Source organism: Stomoxys calcitrans, chromosome 1 (assembly GCF_963082655.1).
Source record: "Stomoxys calcitrans chromosome 1, idStoCalc2.1, whole genome shotgun sequence".
In the NCBI taxonomy this organism is placed as follows: Eukaryota; Metazoa; Arthropoda; class Insecta; order Diptera; family Muscidae; genus Stomoxys; species Stomoxys calcitrans.
Window position 1 is genome coordinate 24,472,386 of NC_081552.1, and position 22,354 is coordinate 24,494,739.

General features: G+C 39.9%; 1 protein-coding gene across 3 annotated transcripts; it reads right to left on the reverse strand.

The window, feature by feature from the left end:
- Positions 1-1,228: 1,228 nt before the first annotated feature.
- LOC106082105 (mRNA (2'-O-methyladenosine-N(6)-)-methyltransferase) lies at positions 1,229-18,269 on the reverse strand. Of its 3 annotated transcripts, none has more exons than XM_013244435.2 (5): positions 18,194-18,269; positions 2,729-4,796; positions 2,535-2,660; positions 2,343-2,471; positions 1,229-2,280 (listed from the first exon to the last, which is right to left on the reverse strand). In XM_013244435.2, the coding sequence occupies exons 2-5, from the start codon at positions 4,777-4,779 to the stop codon at positions 1,497-1,499; spliced, it is 3,090 nt and encodes a 1,029-aa protein (XP_013099889.1). In that variant the 5' UTR covers positions 4,780-4,796; positions 18,194-18,269; the 3' UTR covers positions 1,229-1,496. The 3 variants fall into 3 exon arrangements, with proteins under 3 accessions (XP_013099889.1, XP_013099888.1, XP_059225189.1); XM_013244434.2 differs by having other exon boundaries at positions 18,070-18,264; XM_059369206.1 differs by lacking the exon at positions 18,194-18,269 and adding an exon at positions 13,600-14,778.
- Between the last annotated feature and the right edge of the window lie 4,085 nt (positions 18,270-22,354).

The window sequence follows — 22,354 nt, forward strand, 5'->3', positions numbered from 1 at the left end:
GCTGCGACTCCGCATCCCACTATCCGCACTTTGATGACGCGCCCGTAGCTTCCAGCCGAGCTTATCGCTATGATGATGAACACCACACAAACCAACTGTGGTGTTCACAGCCATCCCGCGAAAGAGTCGTGTGCTGGGCCTGTGGATTGCATATTCCAAAGGCCTTATGGACGACTCTGTGAGTTCGAGCCTGGTTATAAGATGCAAGCAGTTTCCTCGAATCATGGGAAAGGTTACCAGGCTCCGCACGGTTCCGGCCCATCAAGTGGTAGCGGAAAACAAGGCGGCCGACAAGATGGCCACAAATGGATTGTGCTCCGGAATCAGTGAATCCTCTTTTCTTGGTAGGTAGCATCTTTCTAATATGACCGCGCACATGGCATAAGGAGAGGCGGCCTTCTACAGGGTGTCTAAAGACAACGAGGATTCGAGCATATTTTGTGTCACTGCCTCAAAATTACGAGGAACACCTCTTTGCGTGACTTAATTCCTTCCCACCTCTCCAGTTCCGTTACGGCCTGGTTCCTTACTCTTTTTCTTATGTGCGTTTATGCATTGTTGCACCTTAAATGGTGATGTATATCCATCTTCTTTTCTTCTACTTTTTCTCTTCTACCTTCTGTAGCGAACACAAAGGGCCTATGGTCTCCGAGTAAAGCGGCTAACAGCAAGGTTTAAAAGTGGCCATTGTAGCCTTAGAGCGGATGAGGTTGAGGAGGGTGAAGAATTGTAGACCAAGCACTAATCCATTAGAAATGCCAGAGACTTTGCAAACCTAAGCTGTCTTCATGGTTTGAAAGTGGCAAATTTCAATTGGAAGGTGAAACACATTATAGCAACAAAAAAAAACTTGCGTTGGAGATTCGGGAGCAAAGGTGTATCCATTTAGAAATACAAAAGGCCTGGTGAAGCCATATGGCAACTGTTTAAAAAGCTTTTAGAATTTTCCGAATACGAATGGAAATTTGTTATCAGGGTTATCAGGTATCGTTTTGGAGTGTCAATGTTAGACCTTTTATACGTAATGCTCACTTCGCTGAAATATTATTGAAATATTATTATTCATACAGATCACTCTGAAAATAGTACATTTTTTAATAGGGTCTAACATACTGAGTAAAACCGAAATGAAAATTTTTGACCTGTGTATTTTCCTTTAAGACTTTTTATCTCCTGCACAAAGGAAAGAAAAAATGCAAAGAAATTGAAGAGAAAACACAATAATGTATACGATTTTGAACTCAGTGGCCCTTGGCTAAAACTCTGATATATTCTACAGCAATACTTGCTGTTTTTGTAACGAAATTTTTTACAATTGGGAACACTTTTCTTCGCAAAATATATATGTAGTTAAAAAACAATTTCTCTTCGTTGCCACATACTCTTTTTTGCAAGATTTTCATAATCATACCTGTGTGTGTGTGTGTGTGTGTATTTTTTGATTTGTTAAAGTTAAATTAAAAAAATACCTATTAGGCTCCTTGGCTTATCGCAATTTAAACTGCCGAATTTATAACTGTTTGTGCAGTTGATGTTGTAATAGCGCCAGTTGTTGACGGTCCAGCATTTGTACCATTACCACTTACCAATGAAGCAAAAGCGCCCGATACTGAGCTTGCAGCGGCTGCCGTAGCTGTTATGGAGACATTTGCCGAAGTAGTAGCATGGCCGCCATCCATAAGAGGTGCCGGCGATAGAGATGTTGTAGATGATGTTGGCGATGAACAATCGCTTTGTAAACTAAGCGCCGGCGATGCTGAGGCATGGTAATTGGAAGGCGGCGTATGAGGCGAGAGATGAGATGGTGACATACCAGCACCGCCACCATAACTGCTGATTGAAGAAATACCGCTAGAGGTTGAGGCTCCCGAAGGCGAAGCCATACACGTGGGAGTTGTATTAGAGGTTGTTAGTGTCGAAGCCGCGGGTGAGAATCCCATGGTAGTTGTATTGCTTGTGGTGTAGATTTGTTGATGTTGTGGCGTTGATCCGCCACTGCCTACAGAACTTGATAAATTGGAAGAGGGTGATGCATGGCCCAGGGATGATGAGCTGCTGGAGCCCTGGGAGGAGGTTGATGGCTGTGGAGTGGACGACGAGATGGCGGCATTTTCTGCCTTTTGTTGCCTTTCGCGTTCACGCTCGCGATCCCGTTGCGGTCGGAAGGCTTCTCTCAATGCTTCAACGCGATTTTCATTGGGACCCCAGCGAGCGTTGCCGGCACTGTTTTGTAGCCAAACTACCTGAGTGCCTTGCATACATTTGACATTTACGTCACTTCTAGGGAAACAGATGATGATGCTTTTGTAGAAAAATTCTTATATATCGTTAGCAATACTTACTTTGGTATGATGTGCTGATAACCATGGCGATATTCGTGAGCCATTCCAAGAACCACCATAGAGCGACGCTTATAAATATTTTCTTCCAATTTAGATATACTCTTCCACTCTGGTAAGAAAATTATAAAGCTAAAATACAAAAAGGCCATTCATAGGTAAGGGTTCAAACTCTTTGGGATGGCCTAGTCTTACCTAAGTGGTTCCATGGACTCTGAAAGTAATTTATCCACATGGGCCAAAGCAGCATCTATTAATTCCTCACAGTGAGGAGGATTAACTTGAAATGAACCCGACACCGGTTTAAAATCCAAAAATGGCCTAATGTTAAATTGATTTTTTACTTTAGAAATATGTTACAACAACAATATCGTATATCGATAACATACCCTCTGGATCCAAAGTAAGCATCTGTATCGGCAAACGCAGAACAATATTGGCGAAAATATGAATTGAATGGCGAAGCGAAACATTCAAAACTAACTCCAAAATGCCGATGTAAACACTCAAAGACTGGTGTGGGCAATGAGGCCTGTGTCAGTTCGGCTTCTTGTGAAGAGTTTAATACATTTCCCAAAAATGTTTGATAGCGTTTTAGAAGACACCAAACTCGACCTATGAATAAATCGAATTTTTTATCATCAAAACAATTATAACGATACAGTTGCTCCAGTTTCTGCAAGTGGGTTAGGTTTATATATTGAGCATCAGGTTGATTTAGGGTGGATGGTGTGTATTTGATGATCATGTGATCTCTGTCCTGGACATATTCAATAGCCGGCATTCGAGGAGACGGCACAGCAAATTGTATGGGATAACACCAGACCTTTTTAAGATGCGGTGGCGGCGGTGGTGGTGTTGGTTCGGGTATTCCATGCTCCTTGAGCAGAGCAATGTGTCTCTCCCTTATCTTGCGAGCATGCTCTGCTGACAGATGGTAGATTTTTGCGCACAAAGCTTCCACGGAGCCCTTAACGGTTTCGGTCAAGTGTGGTTCACATTGTCTCCGTAAGTGGGCTAAACGATCTTGGAAATCTTCATAGCTTGCTCCGACGGTGCGTCGCAGCCATTGGAAAGTGTCCTCTACATTCCACTTAACCACCTTCTTTGACTCGGCTGGCGCTGAGCGTGACTCGATGATATTTTTGGCTGCTTCTGCGTACCGTGACAATTGCTTACGGGCATCTCCCGTAAATTTCGGCTTAACTATCTTAATGGGTATGTCGGTCATTATTTCTCTATACATAGACGGTGATATTTCAGGCATGCAATTACTGGGCAAAAGGGGATCGCAGCCGGTGTCAATTACTTTACGTTCTATTAACCATCTATTAAAGGAATCTTTTGGAGCTTTTATGTTCTCCCTACGCATGCAGAGATCTTCGTAGGTTTTTACCAGTTTCATAGTGTAAGCCGCGCGCAGCGCTTCGATCTCGGGATGAGGTTGCGGCAAGAGTGTGGGCGGCCTTTCTACTATCACCGCATTAGTGCCAACTTCCAGATCCCAGGGCCCGGCCAAAACAAATTTCTTCATGGGTGGCTGATGATGTCCATGAGGGTGCAAATGCATGTCGTCAGAGGGTCTGCGTTTCAAATGGTGATGTTGTTGTTGGTGATGGTGTTGTTGTTGTTGCTGCTGCTGTTGCATATGGGGATGATGTGGATGATGCATTGGTGGTATTTGCCCAGTAGGATGTGAAATGCCTAAGGGATCTGTGAGAGGATCAAAGGGTCTTGCTCCAGGCATTTCCCACAATGACTCTCCGGTTATTTTGTTCCAATAGTAGGGGCGGTTTTCACGTTTAGACCAAAATTTCCTCCAACCCTGATTGACCAATTCAGCTGTCAATTCTTCGCCATAACCACCACCAGCCGAATACATGGGTGGCGGCCCACCTTGAGGTGTATGAGCCATTTGTTCCATTGGATTGGGCCCGGACTTTATAGGGGTCGAGGGTGACGAACATGTAGGCCCCGCAGGCGAATTTGCTCCAGTTATAAGGCTAGTCATAGCACTGCCACTAGTTGAGGGTGCATTTGGATCGGGATGTATTAAAGATGTTAGCGAAGTTGTGGATGAAGATGCCGAAATACTCGATGCTGCTGTCGTTGACATCGATGGGGTTTGGGATACTATTCCTCCAACTACCAAGGAGTGATTATTAGTATTATGCAAGTTTGTTGTTGCTGTTGTTGTTGTATTGTGTGTAGAAGCTGTAAGCTGATCCCAAGCAGATTGATTATTATTAATGGGATTTTGTGCTGTGTGCATATTCATGTGTGACACCATAGGGCTAACCGTGCCGGTCGAAGCAATAACACTTTGTGGCATTAAACAGCCACCACCGCCAGTGTTGGTGTTGTTTAGGGACATATTTGTTTGTTGCGTTCCATGCGGATGCATACCATGAAGATTGTGTAGATTATTATTAGCTGCCATGGCAATGGTGCGCTATGCTGCAAGATGGAGCGATAAAAGAAGGACATGTTATTAAAAAATATAATAAGAGTATTTAAATATTAGCAAAAGACATTAAGCCGGAAAAGGCTAAAACCAAATACTTTATTGGTTGAAGTTCGTTTTAATAAATCTAACATTGTTATCCTCCATGTTATAAAAACAAAAACAACTGGGTTTTCTCAGGGATGCTACAATAGTAGACCGATAGGGATAGCACACGACGCCATATTTATTGCCGCTCTTTTGACATTTGCCACTTCATGATGGAAAGATATACGATATACAGTGGCCTCAACGTTAAGAGCGCTACGTCCAATTGAGCAATGAGGCTCATTTCTGGCGGAATGACTTCGCCAATAAGCAAAATATGCATTATTGGTCAGACAACAATACACATGTAATCCTTAAGTCATCATTGCATCCCAAAAAAGTTACGGTTTGCGCGGTTTATGGGCCGGCGTCGTCATTGTGCCGTACTACTTGCTTGATGATCAAGATCGGCACGTTACTGTGAATGGGAATTGCTACCGTTCAATGATGACAGAATATTCTTGGCCCCAATTGAATGATATGGACTTGGAGGACATGAGGTTCCAACAGGGCGACGGCACAAGCCACACAGCGAATGTCACAATCAATTTATTGAAAACAAGTTTGAAGAACGTGTTATCTCAGGTAATGGTCCAGTCTATTTCTTGTGGGGCTACGTTAATCTATTTCCTGTGGGGCTACGTCAAGTCTATGGTCTATCCCAACAAGTACGAATATCGAACGCGAAATTGCACCAGTATCGGCCGATTTATGCTTATGCCTGGAAAGAAATCGAGTTCCATATGAAATGGCATCGAACGAACATTCGCAGAAATAAAGAATTTCATTGATTTCCACAACCGTTTTTGTTTTATTTAAAAACAACTTTTGTTGCGCCCTTATTGAAAACACCGAAGTATGTATCATTCACCTGTGATGCCTCAAATGCAACAGCTGTATATTAGAAAAGCAAAGCACCTCTACCCACCCTTTTTGGTTTCTCTTTAAAAAACATTTGACGTCTAATAAATTTCTCAGGCTCTCTCTCTTAAAACGTACTCTTAATACATTCACAAATACAAGAGAATGAATGCAAAAACAATATCCAAAAATATTAAAAAAATGATTTATAAAACTGTATATCTTCTTTAACACGCTACAAAACAAAAAATAGTTGCCATTATAGTTCTATTAACCCAGACTTAGCTTCCAATATGTGTATCTTTCTTTTATATCATTCTTTGCTGCTAGCTTTGAAGAATGTAATTTCATTTATTTGCTCATTAATCAGCTGTTAGACCATATGTGTCTTCAGCACTACACTATTTCAAAACAATCAATATAAAATTGTCCTATACGCAACTTTATTGATTTTAATATAAACGCAATTGATTGATTTGATATAACTACACATATTTGGCGTATTTATACACCAATATCTCGCTAATTAACTACGAAACGTAAAATTTTTTCCGAGGCCGCCAACGTAGCATAGAGGTTAGCATGTCCACGCCGAACGCCTAGTTTCGAAACCTGGCGATAAATTAGAAAAAATTTTAAAGGTGGTTATTCCCTTCCAATGCTAACGACATTTGTGAGGTACTATGCCATGTAAAAAATTTTCTCCAAAGAAGTGTCGCACTTTGGCCCGCCGTTCAGACTCGGCTTAAAAGCAGATCCCTAATGGTTGATCTTAAAATTGAATCGGACAGCACTCATTGATATGTGAAAAGTTTGCCCCTGTTCTTTAATGGAATGTGCATGGGCAAATTTTGAAATATGAAAAAACGAAAACGGGATTATACAAAATATTTCGCTTTGTTAAATATACATTTATTTATTTGTTTGAAAGTCCTTTCAAAAATGTTTTGCTGGAAAAATGTTTACATTAATTCTTTAATAGATGTACATAGTATTTTAAAGAGGATTCCCTTTTCATTCAACTTAAACCAGTGTTTGGAAATACTGCACGACGTCTACACTGAATTACTCCTCTACTTGCTCTTCTTGCTAAACTCTTAAATTAATCTCCACAATATGCAAGCGAGAATATAATTGTTTGGGCTTGTTGTTTGAATGCTCTTTAGACAGACAATGAGATTGAGGGGCCTATAGAATTGTTAGTGTTTATATTAATGGGGTCTACCTTTGCCTTCGTATCTCGGCTAGCCGTTCTCCAATCTCGTCGTTCGGTTGTTGTATATGTGTATTAAGTGTATGGGATGTGGGGCTCTCTGTGTTCGTGTTTGCGTGTGTGTGTGTGTGTGTGTGTGGGGGGGGGGGGGGGAGGGTGATTGCGTTTGTTCGAAAAAAAGAAGTCTATAATGATTGTACGCTAAAGTATGATTTTAGATGTCTTTCAGAATTCGTTGTAAACGGTGGGGTATACTGCGATTGCTGCTTTTCAAAAATACGACAATAGGGGGCACGCACAAAGACCAATAAAAGCAAAAACAACGAAACGATTCAAAATAAAATAGAAATGCAAGTGAGCTAAAGCCAAATAGGGCGATATCAAACAAACAAAATTAGTGGAAAGTTCTAATTTTTGGCAGAAGGCAAATTAATGCTCTGTCGTGAAGAAGAAATTAAAACACATTTGGTTTTGTTTTTTAATTTTTATTAAATATTGAGTTTGTTTTTATTGGTAACTTGTATTGTGGTGCGTGAACAAGATTTGAAATTAATGATATCTTAGCATAAGAGTTTAAAGAGAAAATAAAATCTAAAAAAAACAGGAAAAGTAAGTAAACGCAGTAATATTGTATTCATTTTTTTTTTTTATTATAATTTTTATTATTATTATTTTTTTAATATTTCCATACTCATTTTGGATGTCTACGCCTTTCAATTAGTTCGCTCGTATGTTAAGTTCACATTAAAAAGTTGGTTTCAACTATTGTAATTTCTATTTATTTGTTATAGTAATTAGATTCATATTGGAGTGTATTTGTATTAGGTCTGTTCGTATAATTATTGAGATAGAATTTGCAGGTATTTAAGAACGATTCCATATATTTAATAAGAGCTTCGAAATATTGTTCTATTTCCCGCTTCTTCTGTTTGTAAATGAATTACGCTTATGCGAATTTAAGGAACAGCGGGGTTACTTCTCTCATATTAATGACTGGCCGAAAGGGTCAATAACTGACGAATTAGAACAGCTTGTCACAGAGCGAACAAACTTAGTAGAGCAGTATACACTTGTCCCTGTTCCTTAATGGAATAATCATGCGCAAATGTTATACTCTTGAATAACCTCCGGTAAGAATTCGACATTTCTAAGTACATGATCGTACTTTTGACACTGTGTAGGCCATCTCGAGTTTGCAAAAATAAAAAAGTTAGAGCGATTTGCTTATATATCATTACACGTTTGGATTAATTGATTAAACCCTGTTTACACTGCTCATTAGATCCGGATTTAAGGCTCTGGAAGGAAACATAGGCTATATCATTTTTTGATATCGGACGGGGGCGGACCCTCCCCCTTACCCTAAAAGTACTACCCAAAAATAAAAGTGGACCGATCGGGACAATATGGGACTCAAATGAAAGGTATTCAGAAATAGAGAACGAATTTCATATTAAAAATTGGGTCCAAGCAACTGGGGGGCTGCCCCAACCCCAAAACCCCCTTAAATAGTTTTTTGGACGATCATGACAATATGGGACTCAAATGAAAGGTATTTGGGAGTAGATTGCGATTATGGAATCATGAAGGAGGAATAGGCTTTATAGTTTGTTGATTTCGGAAGGGGGAAGACCCACCCTCTTTACCTAAAAACATCACCCAAAATCAAAAGTGGACCGATCGGGACAAAATGGATATCAAATGAAAGGTATTGGAAAATAGAATACGAATATGGTATTAAAATTTGGGTCTAAGTACCCATCGGGCCGTCCCAACCCTAGAATTCCCCCAAACAGACATATTGGGCGTTAAATGTCAATATGGTTCAGATCGAAATATTGGGGGTCACCCGACCCTCCAAAAACTCCTTAAATGGGCATATGACCCATTATGACTATATGGGACTCGGTTTTTTTGTTTGTTCCGTCGAATCAAAAACGGCTGAACCCATTTTCTTTAAATTTTCACAGATTGTTTAAGTTTGTCTTGAAGGAAACATAGGCTATATAATTTTTAGATATCGGATGGGCGCAACCACTTTTGATTTTGGATGGCAATGGATCCAAAACCAAAAGTGGACCATTAGGCACAACATGGGTATCAAATGAAAGGTAATGGAGACTAGAAAACGAGTATCGAATTAAAATTTGGGCCCAAGTACCCAGCGGGCCTCCCCAACCCAAAAACTCCTCTAAACGATCGACGATCATGTCAATATGGATATCAAATGAAAAATATTCGACAGTGGATTACAAATATGGCATAAAATGGGAGGTCGCCCCTCTCCCAAGTACCCCAAAATGGGCATATTAGCGGACCATGTCTATATGGGACTCAAATAAAAGGTATTTGGGAGTAGATTACGAATATTACAATAAAACTTGTGTTCAAGTCTAGGTGGCGCTTTTCTTTCCAAAAAGAAGTCAAATAGGTTGATTGACCCATTATGACAATAAGGGACTTAAATGAAAAGTATTGGAGAATAGAAAGCGAATTTGATATCCAATTTTGGAGCCAATTGTTTGGGGGTACGCCCTAAAGCGCCCGCTAAACTGAACTTTAGTTCCGATTATGGCATTATGGAGATCAAATCAACTGCATTTGGGAGTAAAGAACGAATTTGATATTCATTTTCAGGGCAAAGTGCCGGTGGCCGCCCCAGCCCCAAAAGACCCTCCAAATATTTCACATTTACTGACCATGGCAATATGAGGCTCACATTAAATGGATTTGGGAGTGCAGCACGAATTTGATATTCATATTTGAGTCGAAATGTCTGAGTGCCATCCCTCCCCTAAAAAGCACTTCTCATTACCCTAATTTTTAAAACCACCAGATCTCGGCGATTGGTAATGCGATTCGTTCGAAATTTTGTTTGCACTCTTACAGTCAAAACAAAACATGGTTTCTATTGTTGGGGTCCGGTGCCTCGGAGGACTTCCAAATGGGTATATAGACCAATCACGCTAATATAGAGCTCAAACGAAAGGTGCTTGAGAGAAAAAAACGAATTTGATATCCAATTGAAGAGCCATGTGTTTTGGGAACTGCCCCACCTGAAAACACCTCCCTATTATATAAAAGCTATTTGATGTTTAAATTGATTGATTTTCGGAAAATTGATACTCATTTTCGGGACAAAGTCCCTGGGGTCCATCCCACCCTCAAATAGAACATATTTACCGATCATGCCATTATGGCGCTCATATAAAATGTATTTGAAAGTAGAGCACCAAGCGTATATTTACATTAAGGGTCAAGTGTCTCTCTAAACCGGAAATATTTAGCAATACGATAATATAGTACTTTTTGGGAGTGGAGTAAAAGTTTACCTAGGAACCGAGAAGGGACACACATCAATGAAAGTTTTTCGGTTAAAGTTAAAACTCATCTCTTTGGGCAGAAATTTTACATAACCATGCATGGCAAATGTCGCCAGCATAAAGAGGGGGTCACCACCGCTTTAAATTTTGTCCGATGTTATCGCCAGGATTTGAACCCGGGCGTTCAGCGTTTTAGGCGGACATAGGGTTCAGTGGCACGAATTCCATATACACATTTAAGGCGAAGTGTCCCAACCCTAAAAGATATAAGAGAGTTAAAGAAGGCGCAGCGGAGCGGGCCCGGTTCGGCTAGTCCTTCTATATAGAAGAATATTGCATTATAAATTACAGCCAGTAAGATGGTCAAGTAATACTCATGTTTGTACAGTGGCGAAAAAAAAAATAGTAGGAACAAAAGTTAGGAGAGTAAGAGAAAGTGATTACTTTTGCATAAGGCTGAACCTGAATATTCGTAGACATGTTGGGATTTGAACGGTGATCTTAATTTTGACATAAAATCTCATATAATTCACGGATTTTGCAATTATTTCCCGTCACGCACAAACCACTTACAAATTACCATGGGATAGCTGTGAGCACCGAACAGGATGAAACATTGATTGCTTTCACGAGAAGCTTGGCTGCGAGCTACCGGGCGCGTCCACAGGTTGCGGATAGTGGATTGCTCCATGCGAAGTAGCTGCAACGGCAGTCGCGGACAATCAGCGGTATCGAGTGGAGAGCCTTAGTGAGAGGCCGGGCGGCACCGGCTCTTGCACAAATACTGAGTGCCTATAATGCTCGATATGACAAGGCAAGTTATTGGCGCCATTAAATAACCAATGGCCAACCTGTTCCCGCGGCGATCAACGTTGACATGTTGTGATCCACAAATGCTGTCATTGTATTTTCCGTTACATCTCTATGGAAAGGGTGCTTTTGGGGAAAACACCCCAAAAACATTATGTTGCCTCCTTCAGGATTTATACCCTGAAAAGTATACTGAGGGTTAAGTTTTTTGTTTGGAGGGCGTCGTTGTATTTTTTATCATGCAAGTCAATCAAGAAAATTGACCCTCAGTATATTTTAAAGGTCTGATGGAGGCAACATAATGGGTATCGGGTGCTTTATCGTCGTATGCTGTGGTTCACTTATTTTAAAGTGGCGGGTTCCAAACATCTGCAATTTACGCTGGATCTTTCGTGCAATTCTAGCTCTGGCCGGAACAGGTTGCGTAAAATCTGTTCATTAATTTAAAAAATGAAAAATTAAAGTGCATTTTTCCTGAAGACCCACTGGAAAAAATTGATGGAGATTAAATCAACATTTTCCGAAAGAACCAGTGCTGTGAGCGTGTGATTAATGTTATGCAAGACTTGTACAACTCCTGCCGCAACAAGGACAACCTCCAACTAAGATTGATCCTCTCCAATGACGACGTGAATATTTAACTTCCTCGTGCGTTTGATGATCCTATATAATTCTACATAATTTTACACTAGAGCTAGTCAATTCCAGGGCAGCCGATTGTAAGCATGCCATCACCGCACACATTTGCCGTGGCTTCAATCAACCCACGCCATGTGATAGGACGATCCTCGTGGCACTGGACCTATCGAAGGCATTCGACACGGTCAACCATGCCAAATTATTTGAGGACATCGCCAACACGTCCCTCCAGCGAGGCTTGAAACGTTGGGTCGCGAATTATCTGTGTGGCCGCCAGTCATTTGTGGAATTTAGGGATAAGAAGTCGAAGCACTGTAGAGTGAAACAGGGATTTTCCCAAGGTGGGGTGATATCTCCGGTACTGTTTAACCTCTACCGATTATCCATTCCATTCCACATTCTCTCCACATGCCACAGCAATTTGCGAAAAAGTCAAAAGTAGAAACAAGGTCCTCAAGTCACTTGCCGGCAGCACTTGGGATGCAGCCAAAGAAACCATGTTGACCACGTACAAAGCAAATGTCCAGTCTGTGGTAAGTTATGCAGCGCCAGTGTGGTCGCGTCAGCTTTGTGACACGCAGTGAAACAATATTCAGATCTGTCAGAATGCCGCCCCGAACTACGACGGGCTGTTTCCATAGTTCTTATGTGGAGAAGAAGATCCTACCAGTGCGGTGCGAAGACATAAATGCATGCTCTCTTGGCAATACCTTTTGGGCTGTTATCGCAAAGACCATCCAAATCGTCATCATGTGGATAGATATCCACCGCCCATAAGCCTTAAGGTAGATCTACACGATCTAGAGCGTGAGGTTCAGCGCTGCAAGAGAGCACCTCTCAAGCGGCATATTAAGCAGATCCAGACAACACTCATGCAGACACGTTAGCAGATGCGGTAAATAGCTACCGGGTGAATGTAGTCCTTGGAGAACGACCGCCTCCCATTGCACCTGAAGAAATTGACCTCCCCCGGCAAACCAGAGTAGTTCTGGCTCCATTACGTTCTGGCAGATGCAGCCGCCTCAACTCCTATAGAGCAAGGATTGATGCCGACGTGCAAGATGTACGTCATCTGTTTAACTGCCCAGCCAGACCCACTCGACTCAGACCCAGATCTTTGTAGACGCACCCGTGTTTATCGAAATACGAAAATCCATCCAAATATGGTACATGAAAACGAGGTTGTAAAAACGTCATCACCCTAATGTCACATATGGCACCAAAACAAATGTTAATGTGGGTGTTGGCATTTTAAGTGGATAATTACAAAACAGCATTATCAGATAGAATTATAAGTATAGTGAGTTTTGGCCAGGAATCTTTTTAAAATATGTTGACAGCTACACTTATGTATGTAGATAGTCAACCGACTGTTGTAGAGAACGGGGTCAAACTTCTTACATATTAATGAGTGCTGTCCGATACAAGTTTAAGACCAAAAATAAAGGACCTCTTTCTATATTCGAGTCCGAAAGGCATGCCTCTGTGGGACACTTCATTGGAAACGAGTTTTTACATGGCAGGGGATAGCTAATGCTGAAAAACTTTTCTGATGTTTTCACCAGGATTCGATTTCAATGTCACAGACGGACATGCTACGGTGGCCTTCACACGAGGTGGAGATTTGAGCACTACGCCGCTGATGAACTTGCGTGAGTATGACTGGCAATGGTTACAATAGGTTCTATGAACCGAAACGAGGCAGTTAATCTAAATAGGCTGGAGTTTGGGATCACTGTCCCTACAAGCAAGTATGAATGTTGTATGTAACAACAAAAACCCAATATGTGACAACAAAAACCCCATCATACAACAACAGAGCGCTTCCTAATCACAAAAAGTTGCAAAATTCTCTTTACATACCGCGGGGACACCGCATCTTATTCCATCCACAAAGTACAACACGAGCCCAATCACTGTTGAGTCTTCCCTGTGATGACATTTAATTTTATTATTTTTGAAGGCTATATTAAAAAAATCTACAAGAGAGAATACCCTAAATTTAAGTTATTTGTATTTTTTATTTTCAGAAAGCGATATGTCAGCATGACTGACTAATCACAAAACTTGAAGCCCAGTAGGAAGGACGTTAAGGTCTCATACGCTGTGGAGTGTTTAACTGTCAAATTATTTCGCATTCTGAGAGTAATAGAGCGGGAGCAAAACCATTTGCAGCTTCCGTGGTCATTGAGCCGATGAACATTCATAACAATTCAGCGTGGACGTAGTTGCAAAACTCATCTGCAGCGACAAAACTTCCAAGGCACTGGGCCCCACAAAATTTTCTAAAGTGATGCTGGCAATTCTTTCGAGTACCTAACACAGAGCCTTCAATATGTGTGTGAATACTCCTATAGTTTGCGAGGTTTGGAAAAGGGCAACGAACCATCTACTAAAGCCAAAGACAGAATTGTACAAATCAATCTCTAATTAGATAGGTGGCTTGAGACACTACTCCTCGCGAGTGTTTATGAATTTCCAATTGCTAAGAATCAGCATCTATATTGCAAATGACCATGCCACATCATCGCAACAGCAGATAAACATGTATCACCAAACACTGATTGCAATCACTGAGCACAAAGGACGGAGATAGGTTTCAGCCAAAGCTAATCAGAGTGAAACAGGGTATCCCCCAATGTGGAGTAAAATCCCCGACAAAGTTTAGCCTTTCACCAACAAATCCTCAGTCACACTATTTACTGCGGTGCCCTTTCGATTACAACCCAGCTATTCCATTATACTTAGTGTCACATTTGACATCCTCTGCACAGTCCTCAGCACAAGCCAGAAGTAGACACAATGTCCTCGATTAGCTTACCAACACCATTTAAGTTGCAAACAAAGAAACCTGTTTGACTGCCCGTAAGACGTTCACTGTAAACTATGCGGCGGCGAATCTAGATGAAGCATCGTATCAGTCAGATCTATACATCATTCATGACGATACGACAAGAACAAATAGTTAACTAGTAAATGCCGGTCTTGAAGACCATGCGCCGTCTATAGCATGTGATGAATTTAGCCTTCGTCGACAAGCCTGTATAGTTAAGGCTCTACTCCGTTATGACAGACGAAGCCGCTTTCATTCCTATTGAGCCGTTTCTAAACAAATGATTCTGATTCTGTAACTTGAAACTTTGGAGGGCCTAGTTTTTATCCGTTATGACTTTTAACATGCATGTCAAGCATAGTACGAATCGATGCATAACCAGATAAAGCTTCCATAGAAAGCAATCTTCCAATTTGACTTATGTGCCTGTATAGCTCAATAAATATTCGATCTTACACATACTACCTGCGTTTAACAATTGGTTTGAAATAATATTTTATGACATTTTTCATATGCATACATACATACGTTAGCTTTTACCGTTATAACAAAGAGCAAAACTCTCCAAGTGTACTTGATATGTCAAAATTTGTAAACAGGGCAAAGAAAATTCGATTCGCCCTGACATTTAAAATTTGCGGCAAATTTGCTTCGACCAATCAGAGCAAGAAGAAAGAAGTTTATTAATTTTTGTGTGAAGCAAGAAAACACATATTTATAAATGTTCAAAATTCCAATTAGCACCAGAGGCTTTAACCACAACTGGCTGGAACATTGAGGTCCAATCTGTGTGGTGTTCATTGCTGCCACTATCGAGTATCGAGCGGAGTCTCAGTGAGAGGTCGATATGAGAAGGCGGTTTATTGAAGCCTTTAAATAACCAATGGGAACCCTGTTCTCGCGGCGATCGGTCCTTTGGACCCGAACGAACTTGCTACAGGAACCTGACGACGATTGCCAGCTCCACATAAAAATGTGGCTACAACAACAACAACCCACAAAAAACCAAGATGGCAGGTTTAAATAGTTTTTATAAGGTTATTGTAGCTGTAGATACCTACCAAGTGAATACCAACAAATGGTTGATGAAGGAAGATTGTGATTAGAGCTCAATCACCACAAGGACGGGTTGTGTACCCTTTTTGGCTCTTGGATATCTGTCGGATTTTCAGGCCAGTTGAAAAGGACAGTCAAAATTTCTTGGCTACGAGAAAAACACACTATGATAACTACGTCATCAAGGTGTGGCCGTTCAGAGTGAATATTGTATGTTGCCAAAAAACTAGGTAACTTGGTATTTTGAGACCTCTCCTAGATGTGATGGGGTTGCCGCTCTTACTACTGAATGTCTTAAAAGCCATTACACATGGCGGTCTTAATCTTGATTTGTGGGGGAAGGAGGAGTCATAGACGGTTGAGCAACTATTGTGAGACTGCCCTGGAATTCCGAGTGGATGCGGGATTATGGCTACACAAAAACCTGTCCTGTCTAAATTGTCTTCATGCAATTGACCTTTTGCCATTTTGGACTACTATAGCTGTAAATTGCATATTGGAGGTAGATTCACCCTACCGCCTGGCCGATTTGTCATCTATGTTGGCTTCTAATCTTCTTCATTTTAATGTCAAGCATTGTACTGACGTAAATTTTATCAGTGTTCTTCTGCGCTTTTTGAATCTTTCGGGGCGACAAAATAGACCTAAGTACCCTGAGTGTAACTGATATTGAATGAGGTTGCTAGACGCGTGCAATTTATAAATTATTTATTTGAAGTTTATATTTTTGTACGGCGAATTCAAAAATTAGTTGACATACCAAATTCTCCCAGCTGGGTTAATGCGGCCACCTGATAAATACGCCTTGGTTCCAATATTAAAATATTGTTATACTTTATTATCTTTTATACCAACCAATGTCAAAACCTACATATTGTGAATAAATATATTGCTAACCATTATAACTTAGCATAGGTACTATAAGTTTATTGTTGTGTGCGAAAACAATGAGTAAATCAAATCAAATCACTATTTTTTGTTTGCCTGGTATGACTGGCCCATCAATTCGTAATTCTTTACGATTTTTCCCAAAGGGATGTGTCAAGCTAATTTGATCATGTTAACACAATTTTTTTAATTTAGTTTTGCCCTTCTTTCGGCTTTCTGTGGTTACCATTTACATTTCCGTATGTACATGCAAAACAATTATTCGCTTGAGACTGCAGTAAGGCACCCATTTACTGTACCGACAAATTCTTTAGTATTTTTTGGGTAAACGAAATATTGCAAACAAATTTCAGTTTACTAATGTTTACATGGGCACATCATATGAACAATCAACAATCAATCATAATATCTTAAAAGAAACTAACAATTTCTAATCAAACAACATTCTCTTTTAGCACTTGCTGAAATGAGGCGGCCTTTTTCAAGCAATCAACAAGTTTGTGTGTATTTCGAACATACCACAAAATAAAACCGAGAGTAAATAGATGAAATAGTAGTTCTCCGAAATCCACAGCCAAGAAATATACATGCAAACAAAAAAAACCAAAGAGCGAGCGGACCACAGAGAATATACAAATCATACAATGAAAGAGCACGAGCTGGGTGAGAGTAAATGTAGCAAGAGGAAAAGAGAAAGGGCGAACATATGAAGAGGAAACCCAAATAAATGCAAAAATGACCAGAAAAATAAAAGAACACTCAAAGAGAAGAAAATTATGAACAAAAACATGTTTTGACGAAACAGTACTACAAGAGAAATAACATATAAAATAAAAAACAAATATCAATATTTTACAAAATCCTAATTTTTTAAGACAGCACCTTTCGCTTTTATCAAGTCCCTCTCCAAACTGCCGCAGAGATTAAGAAATAACAAAAGATATACAAAAAAAAAAAATCCCGCCAAGTGAAAAATTACTATTAATGCTGCTCATCCAAAACCGGACCCCACTAGTTGTGTCAAGTGTTAATATGTCGACGTCACATAATTGCGCGCTTTTTTTACACAATGAAAATTTCCCCCCAAAAAATACAAGGTGGTCAACATTTTCATGTCATTCAATACTGCCTTTGATAATTGCAACATAACAAAAATTCCTTTTGGTGTTCCACAATTTGGGGGGGAAACAACTCCGAAAAGAAAAAACCGCCACTAATTGTATCAGAAATTTCTCTACACTTTCTTTTTTGCTGCTGTCTCTGCTCATACGGGAACGGCGTATACACACGGATTGTGGGCCACAAATCTTACGAGAAAAACGAATACATTGAATTTTTCCTTTTCGAGAGGTTTGCTGCTTTCCAGCTTTTGTTGAAATTACTTATTGCATAAAATCCATACAAATTTATGGCAATTTTTGTTTAATTTTGTTCGTTGAACCTCATATATTTCGTTGTTTGGCAAGAAGCCACCGAAAAACCACAGAATTATTCCATTTATTTTTCTCGCGTTGGCTGGTATTCGTTTTTTTGTTTGGTGGCTTTGCACAACTCACCGTAATCAATTCGGGCTTAATTTATTTTATTATTTTACGCGCAACACTTGTTAACATTTATCAAAGGCATCTAGTAAGTACTGTTTTGATAAACAAAAACAAACAGATCAACAGAGAAATTTACGTGATTTTTTTCTGTGGAGCTTGAAAAAGAATTTTTTCTCCATCCGTTCGTCCACGACCGAAGTGCGATATCGTTTTGAGTAGCCGATGTTCGGTTCGTGTTGTTGCAGAGGTTTGTTGCCATATTGCAGCTATTTTGAACCGCGTTGCCACATGGATCCTTGCCAACATACAGAGTTGCTATTTTTGCCAGCTCTCGACGTAATATTTGATACGCCATATATAGCCTCAGGATTCACTGAATTATTATTAGTGAATCCTGATATAGCCTAGTGCCAAGAAATATTCATTTACCGGCAGTGGCAGTGGTCCAACAACAAAATATTCAGTGCACTATCTGTCAAAATCAGTGATTAGTGCAATTCTGTGTATTGTTACGTACCCCCTTAACGGCGCTAAGTTGGTATCCGGCAGCTAGCGGCAAGACCTCAGACGGTTCCAACCCACCACACTTAGCCCGAGGGACGAACACTAAAATTTGTCAGAAAATGCACACAAAAAAAATGACAAACAAAAAAAAAACGATCATACACACATAACACACCATTTTTGAACGAAGGAGCTTGGTCTTATGCCCCTACACTTGCCCGCCCTTCCATGGTTCTTAATGTCCTTCACCCCACATCGTCCTAAGAACCCCGAACTCCACACACACTCACCTTATCAACCTATAACCTCAGTTTGCCTCCTCATCGAAAACAAATTAGCACATCATATTGATCTTATACACAGATTACAGAAATTACATTTATTGACATATAAAAATGAGAGGAATTATTAGTTAAAACTTTGAAGCTAAAAATGTTGATAATTTGGGTATATAAAAAAAAAAGGTCTTATACAAAACAAAACATAACAAAAAAAAACACTAACACACATAAGTCACTAAAACCAGATTAACTTTACTTGTGAATCATTGGTTCAGATTTGCTAATTTAAAAAAAAAACTTAGACAGTAGTTATCGGCCTTTTTGGCGCGAGAATATTACTTTATGCCTATCTAACTAAAAGAGCTCTCTTAATCAGGTTCTGACCTCCACTTTATGAGATCTATACAATTAGATTACTTCCCTGTCTAGAAAGTTAAAAAAATAACGTACAAATCCTACACTCACTCTTCTCTTTAATACAACTGGTCTTAATAACCTTTACAAAATCACAAAAAAAAACTTTAGATTAACACCACAAACGACACTAACACATATCTTAACCTATTGTATTATAATTATTTTTGGTGGTCCCTTTTTTTCAGCTTTTGATTGGGGTTGCCTTAGAGGCAATTATACATGGCCAGATGACCAAATTCTGGATTGAGACAGCCTGCCTGGTAAGTATTCTTTTCAAACTTTATTACCTTTTTGGCAGCAATTGCTTGGTTATTTTTTTTTTTATATTTCTTCGCACAGGCACCTTGGTGGATGGGATAAGGCTTGGCACAACACTTAGCTGACTTGGAACACAAAATGGAAGCTTTGACATCAAAAAGGAAGCCTTGGAACACAAAAACGCTGGCCCCCGTCAACGGATCTTGGAGGCCAGTATATTAGTGATTTGGTTTGGTTGTGGGCTATTAAAGAATTGCCACCAACTTTATATTTAATAAAAGAAATTATTACTCTTTTAATAAAAAAAATGTTTTTAATAATAGTCTTTATCTTATGTTAGGCTGTTTTAAATCAACGTCTGCCTTTTGTTATTCACACGTTATTCGATTGACGCTAACACTGTGATCACTGGACTGCACTTGAAATTAATTGTCTCTCCAACGACTCACGACGACTTTTACCCTCCGCCGTTTCTGCCCCAGTCGCTTTTATACCCTCTTTCGGGTGACGCTCTTCGTGTTTTCCCCCCATTTTCACAAATTTTCCCTCTTATTTTGTGTTTACATGTCTTGCCTTGGGCCTACCAACAAAAACCGCAGCCATTATGTCCCTCCGCCAGACGCTTTTAGGTTAGGCCGCTGCCACATACAACCCCATCAGTGGCAACTCCGTCACTCCGTCAATGTTATCTGATGGCAATACCATATAATCAGATGTTGAAAAAAACACGTTGCTTTTTTCTTCGTCGACCACCAACGCACAAGCATCACCAAGCAAGACCGAAAATTCCAATAAAAAAAAACCTTTTTGGCCGGCGTTATCCAAGGCATCCTGCCACAAACCCACAGTTCGCCACAGCATCAATCGTGCCAATTTGGAATTCTACGTGGAATTAATCCATGAGACAATAATACTGCTCGCCGAAACGAGCCATCATGCAAATAATTAAATCAAAAATAATATATATCTGGCCAGGGTCCATTCACAGGATCCCTGCGGCATCCCCGCTAAATCAAAGGTGGCACCAGACATACAAGTGGGAGACAGCACCAACGCGGAATTCCCATGGAATGCGCTGAAAACCCTTTCATGCCGGCGACCGGCCGAATAGTACACCCATGCCCATACATGCCTGTGTCCGAGTCACCCCCGCCCCACACGCAACAAAACTTCGGCCTTTTCCTTGGTCTCCAAATAAAAGGTCGATGTGCGTGTGTGGAATCAAATTAAGGTAAGTATGTGACATAATAACAATCCCTCTGATCCAATGAACCAAGTTGGCCTCTATCCCCAGGTGACCTCCAGGAAGCAATTTGGATCTGAAACCCTCCACGAGCGCATGAAGCACACGGGGCTTGTTCCATCCATAACACACCAGGTAAGTGCAATCCCAATAGATCCTCTGTGGACACAAAAACCCAACTCATACAAAAGGCCCTGCCAATGGCCACCTCATACATCCGTGAGCAGCACCACCAGGGCTGCCGTTGAGATTTTCACGAAAGAGGTTAAATAAAACAAATATTTCCCTTTTCGTTAAGACAGGGTTCCCCAAAAAGTGTGTTCACTTTCTTCATCTAAAAAAAAAACCATAAAGTCTCAACGCCTTATTCTCTAAAAAACAACTGAATAAACAAAAAGGTACGATAATTTCGTTTAACACAAATATATCGAACAGACAATTAATAGAGAAAATATCTCCAACTAATAAACAATAATCATAAAAATCGTGCTTTACGCTGAGTACTCTTTTCAGCTTTTCGAGCGGAACGCTGTCAAACTCCATATAAAAAAACATCGCTAAGCGTAAGCTACAAACAAGCTGAAAACAGGCTGAAAAAGTAGTACTCTGTTTATGGTACGGAAATGACAAAAAAGGCGTAAGTGGAAACACTTGAAACCATTACCGGCATCCTTTTTGTATTTTTCATTGTTTTTAATGATTCGTTTTGCATTACTAACTTGTGAAAAATAAATTAAATAGAGAGAACAATAAGTGCAGATAAAAAAAAAGAACGTGTTTTGTCCAGGAAACAAAACCATTTGATTGCTGTCAAATTCCGCTCGGGGAACAATTAAAAATTTGGCGGCTAGCCCGCTAGCAGAATAGAGTACTAACCCTTAGGAAAGTCTCGAACAAAAATAAGCGAAAAAATGAAGAAATAAAACTTTAAGGTCCGTTCACCCAAATTCACAGCCAATATTCCTTCAGAATCGTATGTCAAACAAAATTCTACTCACAAAAAAAAATTATTGATAAATTTTCTTTGAAAATACTTTTGTGGGCCCAAAGTTAAAAAGAAATAATACAAATCTTTTAAAGGAAAAAAAAAAAAAATTCAAAAATTTTGTACGAAAACTGACTAATATCTTGGATCAAAATTTCTAAATTTAAAAATAGGTTGAAAAATGGCAACCAAAAAGGGCCGAGCTGTCATACACTAAAAAAAATGGTTGAGAGAAAAAAAAAAAATATGATAAACATTAAACCGGACGTCGAAATGGCAAACCCACGTTAGTGCCATGTATGACCACATGTTGAAGAATGACATGGTCGCGGATGATTGTCTCTCTACTCAGAGAAGTTTATTAGTAAAAACACACGGTTTCAAGGTCCAGCCGGGTTAAAGAATATTGAATGATTTTAAAATTACCTAAAAAACAACCGCGGTAGTCAGCTTGAGGATTTAGAAGTCAAATCAGAACATAAAAAAAATTGCACTTAGAAAAACAAATTGAGAAAAAAAAAAAATTTTCATAGTTCGTAGTACGTGGGGAACTCCCATGCCCTGAGATCTCACAAGCCGGGCATATCCTACTCAGATCATTTACTGATA